General features: G+C 53.9%; 1 protein-coding gene across 1 annotated transcript; it reads right to left on the bottom strand.

The window, feature by feature from the left end:
• Nucleotides 1-220: 220 nt before the first annotated feature.
• SELENOW (selenoprotein W) lies at nt 221-3,953 on the bottom strand. Its single transcript, XM_081216528.1, has 6 exons — nt 3,825-3,953; nt 2,348-2,372; nt 2,191-2,244; nt 1,916-1,990; nt 1,711-1,809; nt 221-611 (listed from the first exon to the last, which is right to left on the bottom strand). The coding sequence occupies exons 1-5, from the start codon at nt 3,869-3,871 to the stop codon at nt 1,729-1,731; spliced, it is 282 nt and encodes a 93-aa protein (XP_081072654.1). The 5' UTR covers nt 3,872-3,953; the 3' UTR covers nt 221-611; nt 1,711-1,728.
• Nucleotides 3,954-6,947: the final 2,994 nt, after the last annotated feature.

The raw sequence follows: 6,947 nt of genomic DNA, 5'->3' as shown, positions 1-6,947 counted from the left end.
CAGCAACCAGGGACCCACTTCACACTGGAGGACTTATACCAGCGATGGTTACACGCAAGTCCAGGTGGCGTCCAGAGACCACGGTAACCTTGGCTTTGGGGACCACTGAAAGTTCAACCCTGAAGTTAGTTATAGCTCTGTACATATCACTAATTTCCTGGACTGGAGACCAGGGGGAGGAGGTTCCGGGGTAAAATGGACACACGCAGACACAGGCACATTTTAACCTCATCAACATTTATTGAGTTGTGAACCGTTGCAATCACTGCTGAAATGTGAGACTCACCCGTCCTGATCCGCTCTCGGCTTCCCCTTGAAAAGGAAGCCTGGAGCAGGACCGCCCCAAACACCAGAGGGTAGAAGGAAGACATGGGGGGGTGCAGGGAGATGCGGGACAGCGGGGGAAAGGAAGGAAGCAGGACCAGCGTGCAAAGTTAGACTCCTGGGGACACACGCACACTCCCACACACGCAGGCAAAGACCAGGGCTGTCCACCTCTACCCCAACCGGCAGCCGTGAGAACATCAGGGAAGGACCAGGCGTCCACGAGACATTTCAGTCCTTCCTGTCATGAAGCGTCTGCCGAGAGGGGCTGGGCCAAGGTCACTGGACTGCGCAGAGAGAAGGGGGGGAGGGGGCTTCAGACTACAGGGAGAGAGGCCTGATTAAAGGGAGTCACTTCACTGACTTTAATCTCTAAGCTTGCGCTGTAATAAACTGCAATCATGAGTAAAACAGCTCTGCTGAGTTCTGTGAGTCCTTCAGGAGAATCGCTGAGCTTGACGGTGGTCTCGAGACTCCTGAAACTGCACTCAAAAAGCATGCGAACAAGAATCATTCTTCCCCTTTTCTCTTACGTAAATCCCATTTTTGCTTATTTTAGATGAACTCATCCATTGGTGGACTCCTCTGGAATCCAAGCAAACCTTGTGCTGATTTAAGCAAATGCCTTTGAGTTACTGACAGTTTGGAGGTGGCAAATGGTGTGTTTACGCAAGGGATGCGCTCTGTTCGTCTTTAGGACTTCAAACCCCACAAAGGTGGCACCCCCCCACCCCACCCCCCTACAGCAACAGCCCACACATCGCCAGCCCATGCAGCTTTGGAAAATTCTTGATTTTCTTTTTTTAATTTGGGGAGACACTTCTTTTCAGACCTGCACAGGAGGCAAGACATTCATATTTTTGTACTGCTTTAATTCAAATTTGCGGGTCCAAATTCCCACTGAAAGCAACCTCACTCTGCTCTAGTGAGGACGATAAGAAATGGAACTTGAGTTTAAAGCGTTTGAGAAGCAGGTTCCTGGTGCAAAGCATGCTGGGGGCAGGTACCTGGGTCCACAGTATCCTGGCACAGGACACTCAGTGCTACCACGTTTCCACCGTGGGGTGGGAACTGGCACTCAAGCTTAGAGGGGGGCAGAAAGTGCTTCTAGGCCCTCAAAAGCCAGGAGCCAGAGCTTGGTTATGGACTAGGTTAGTAACCAGGGCCCAGTTCCAGGATAGGTTGGGTTTGGGGCTCATCTAGAACGTACAGGCTTGAAAATTGAAAAGCAGGCTCAGAAAGTGCTGAAAAGTGTTCTATGATCCAGAGAACAACATGGAAACTGCTACTTGTTCTGGTATTGGGCTGGACACTAGTACTCGGGTCTGGAGCACGTTAGGAACGCGGAGTCGTCAGTTTTGTGTCTAGGAGCTGGGTCCCCCTCACCTCTGCCTTCAGGGCCCATCAGGCCTGAGCCAAAGTGGCTTTGATGGCGGCCACCAGCTTCAGAAACTTGCTCTCCGTGTCCACATAGCCATCGCCTCCCTGGAGAAGGGAGGAAGAGGCGAGGGATGAGCTGGGACCAAGACGCCAACCCCAGTCCCAACACCCCACTAGCCCAAAATGGGGCAGAATGGACAGACAGACATACCTTCTTGGAGTGAACCAACTTCCCCGCTACCAACACTTCAAAGAAACCGGTGACCTGGGGCGTCCCCTCGCCGCACTGGGAAGAGGGAGAGGTGTTGGCAGGGCTGAGATGCCCTTTTGGGGACACCCGCCGTTGCCCAAGGAATGGAGAATGGGGGCGAAGGGTGGGGCTGACCCACACCACCCCCGCTGCCATCCAGGGCTGAAGGACGGACACCCAGGGCTGAGGGACGGACGTGACCCATGTTTGACTCCTTCCCCATCCCCAGGACCCACGATGTCCAGGCGTCCAGGGAACTCATCTTCTAACTTCTTCTTAAGCTGAAGATACTGCAAAAGGGGGTGGGAGGTCACAAAAGGGGTCCACAGGAGCCACGCCAGCTAGTCCCCTCCCCCATCTTCCAGGGGTGCGTCTTGGGACCACTCTGCTTACCTTGGACTTGTAGCCTCAGGCGCCACTGGTGGGAGTGTCCAAGAGAGTGGGTCCCGGGAGAGAGAGGGAGACGGTGGGGATCCAGGAAGAGGCAGGAGCAGAGATGGAGGGAAATGGGGGGGGCAGGAAGAGATGAAGAGGGACACAGATGACAAAACCAAGCAAGGCACAGACACCCTCAAGAGAGAGGAGAGACACGCCCGAGTGTTGGGGGGCAGCACACAGATGGGGGGGCAGAGGCACAGGAAGGAGAGAGCCACCCACGCAAGGAAATTCAAACAAGGAGAGACAAGGAGGGGCCACAGCATGAGGCAGAACAGAGGCGGAGACAGTGGAGAGAACTGGGTTAGGACAACTGCTGAAATAACAGCTCCACCCCCGCCCGTCCAAAGGAAACCATTATTCCTGGATCCCCAAGGCCCTGCCAGGCCCGAGGATGAAATCTAAACGCCTCCCCAACCCCCCACGGGAGACTCTTTTGGAACTGGAGTCTGGTGCACAGGCCCCCCGGGCCTCGAAGTTTCACTTCACCCCCTGCGTGACCGAGCGGTCAGGGACACCGCTAATGTTGTGACAGATCTGAGCCTTTCATAACCCCCTCTGGACATCCCATAGACATGACAGCCAGTGGACCCAGGTTCGGGTAATCTGTGATCTGCAGCCTGAACCTCGAGCTACCACTGCCCCACTCCCAGCCTCAGTTTCCTCACCTGTAAAATGGAGCTAGACACACACCCTCCCCCACCCCCACTCAAGGGGTTTCCGGGAGAGGAAATTCACTTAACATGTATTTATTCAGCGCCTACAGGCCAGCATGCCTGTGCACGCCAGCACAGTCCTAGGTGCCAGGGCGATCAAGCAGTCTACAGGACAGAACATTCTCTGCCGACCTGGCACTTTTTCACTCGGAACGGAACAATCAGATCAAATGTTTAACACCCAACACACAGCATTCCCTCCGCGGTAACGTTAAGACAACTCCCTCTACAGACGGGAAAAGCGAGGTCAGAAAAAGACTAGGGTTAGTAGCGAAAGGCATCCACTGTATGCATTCAAGTCCTTGCCAAACGCACGCCGGAAGCTTCTCGAACCTCCTGGACTCTGGCCGGCCCCACCCCACGACTGTTCCAGGTACTGGGAGAGGGGAAACCGAAGCGCTGACGGAACCTCCTCTCCCATTACACACTGACCCCCACCTGCTCCCCACACTGAGTCCCGGAATCGGGGGGGTTAAAACAACACACACGTGTCGCAGTTCTACCTTTTGTGACCTGAGACGTCTAGAATGTTACAAACTGGGGACGGGGGGGTAGGGCAGAGAAATCAACGCCCTCTGTTTCCCACCCCCACGGAATCCTTTTCCCAGTGGAAGGATCCCCATGGGTCCTGCCCCCGACGCCCCCAGCGCCCGGCTCCGCTAGGACAGGGCGGGGCCCGGGCGGGGTTCGAAGAGGGAACCTCCGGGCCTCGTGCTCACCAATAAACGACTCGAACGGGAACACCCATGATTCCGGACCGGAGCATCCGCTACAGTCCGAACACCCGATCCGCACCGCGCCGAGAAAAGGCGAGGTGGGAGCCCCTAGGCGGAGCATGCGCAGAGAGGCCTGGTACTGGGCGTTCCACAGAGCGGACCAACGCCGGGGGGGGGGATGAGGGGAGAAAGGCCCTACAGCGGGGACGAGGGGGGCCCTACGGCCCACCACCACCCTGAGGGCCCCGACGCAAATCTCCCTCCTCTCGCCCTGTGAGGTCAGGGAGCATGCCGGCAGAGGGAGTCCCGGGAGAAGCCTTTGCGCGCCCCCTCCCGGATCTCCCCCTCCAGGCTGGAATGGTATGGCCTCGCGGGGCGGGGGTTCAGGGCCAACAGCTACTAGGAGGAAACGGAAGTACAAGCGAAGAAGGTTGTTTTGCAGCGAGGATCTGGGGGGCGAGGGCGGCGGAGAGGCAGGGTGCGGCGGAGAGGCCGAGAAGGCCGAGTCCGATAGGATTTGGGGTACTCAGGGCAGCCCCTGAAGCTGGGGTTTCGAGTGAGGGCTCCAGGGCCCCCGCTGCCTTACTAAAGCCTGGCATCCGCACCCGGGCGCCGCCCGATCAGCTTGGCAACCCCCCCTTTTGCGCCTTCCAGTCCTCTCTGTGGCAAGGTGTTCATGGAAAGCGCTGGAAGCTGGAAGCTGGCAGCTGAGTTAAAGGCTTAGGGCGCGATGCCTTTCTCTGAGCCTCAGTTTCCTCCTCCGGAAGATGGGCACAATCGCCTTCAGAGAATAGTTACCCATCTAACAAATACGTACTGGGTACCTACCTGCAGTCATAGGTTCCGAAGATTCAGCAGTGAAAAAATAGACAAAGTCCCTGCCCTTAGCTCTGCCCGAGGTCTTCCCACCGCAGCTTCTGTCTTTGATCCAATGGTCCTCACCTGCTGTGACCCTGACATCTCGGGGCACTTGGCAGACATGGTTCAAGTTCCACCCCACCTCTTTTGCTGGCTGTGTGTCCTCTGATCTCAGTGGTCTTGGAAAGATATAATGAGCCTCTGATGTAGAGCAGGTAACATGTGGCTGGGCTAGTCAGTGTCCCATAAATAGAGGCCTTTTTCAGGCTTCCAGCGTCCTCAGAACAAAATCCCAAGCCTTGGGAGTTCCCCGGTGGCCTAGTGGTTAGGATTCCGGGCTTTCGCTACTGTGGCCGGGGTTCAGTCCCTGGTGGGGGAACTGAAATCTCGCAAGCTGTCGGGCTTGGCCAAGAAAACAAGCAAAAGAACCCCAAGCCTTAGCATGCTCTGCCCCTGACTGGTTCCATTGTTCCCTTCTTGCCCCTCTCTTAGTGCCTTAGCCACGTGGAATCAGGGACCTCACCCACTCACCTGCCTCTGGGACTTTGCACATGCTGTTTCTACCCTCTCCTACTGTCTGATCCTGTTTATCCTCCAGAAATCAGCTCCATCATATTGTAGGGAAAATCTTGTGTTGTGATAAACTATAACTTCTCCATATTACATCTGTATTAGTTTGCTAGGGCTGTCATCACAAAGCACCACAAACTGAGTGGCTTAAACCCCAGAAATTTATTTCACGATTCTAGAGGCCAGAAGGCAGAGATCAAGGTGTCAGCGGGGTTAGTTCCCTCTAAAGTCTGTGAGAAAGAATTTGTTACATGATTCTCTCCTAGCTTCTGGTGTTTTGCTGGCAATCTTTGGTGTTCCTTGGCTTCTAAGAGCACCACCCAACATCTGCCTTCAGCTTCACGTGGCACTCTCCCTGTGTGCATGTCTGTGTCGAAATTTCCCTATTTACTTTATTTTATTTTATCTTTATTTTATTTATTGGCCATGCCACGTCGCACGTGGGATCTTAGTTCCCTGACCAGTGATCGAACCCATGCCCCCTGCAGTGGAAGTGCGGAGTCTTACCACCAGGGAATTCCCAGGACCCAGTCATTTTAGATTAGGGCCCACCCTATGCCAGTATGACCTCATCTTAAGTAATTACATCTGCAACAACCTTGTTTCCAAATAAGGTCACATTATGAGGTACTGGGGGTTAGAACTTCACATATGAATTCTGGTGGGACATAATTCAGCCTGTAACAAGCCATTCAGAGTTATCTGATTCTATGGGGTTCTGTTTTACAACTCCATAAATTGTAGATAAGTGACGGCATTACAAAATAATTCTTCAGTACAGGCATGCAAATGAATTCTGTCTGGTGGAGGGACAACCCTCTCTCCCTTAGTCTGTTTGGGCTGCTATAACAAAATACTACAGTTTATAGCTTATACACAACGGAAATTTATTGCTCCCAGCTCTGGAGGCTTCAAGGTCCAAGATCAAGGTGCCAGCATGGCTGAGTGAGGGCCTTCCTCCTGGTTCATAGCTGCCGCCTTCTCACTGTGTCCTCACCTGATGGAAGAGGCAGGGGATGTCTCTGGGGTCTCTTTTATAAGGGCACTAATCTCATTCACGAGAGCTCCACCCACATGACCTAAGCACCTCCCAAAGGCCCCACCTCCTAATACCATCATCTTCGGGGGAACGCAAACATTCAGACCATAAGACCCCCCCAAATGTTTTGCCTCTATTTGCATTTTTGTTTCAATATTCCTGATCTATAAATGCGTCTGTTTGTTGATTTTCCTTTGAACCAGTTATAACACCTGACAGTGTTAAGTGAAATCTTTAACATGTGTTCACTTTTAGATCTGTATGAGTCATGATTTTCCCTTTCTTCCCCAAAATTATCTTCTAACAATGCCGTCCTCAAGGAAGGTCACCCAAACCCCTCAGGCTGGCCAGGGTCCCCGTGGGGCTCCCCCATCACTGCCCCAACCACTCTGTTTGTCCCAGGTCTGACATTTTCTCAGCACACCCAGCAAGTGGCTGGGCACAGGGCAGATGCTCAGAGGCTGTTTTGTTGACTGGGCTTAGGGCTGAGAACTTGCCAAGGGCCTGAAGAGTGAGAGACACCCCCCTTCTGCCACTGAGAACAAAGAGGTCTCTGTTGCCCAGGAGCGGAGGAGGCTGGAAGCAGTAGTCATGCTTCTGGGGTTGGGAATCCATCCCTTGCTCACTCTCTCTCACACAAACACACACACACACAAATA

Source organism: Mesoplodon bidens, assembly GCF_964165515.1.
Source record: "Mesoplodon bidens genome assembly, chromosome: 18".
Lineage (NCBI taxonomy): Eukaryota > Metazoa > Chordata > Mammalia > Artiodactyla > Ziphiidae > Mesoplodon > Mesoplodon bidens.
Note: the sequence above shows the minus strand (reverse complement) of the source record. Positions and strands in the feature narration are given on the sequence as shown.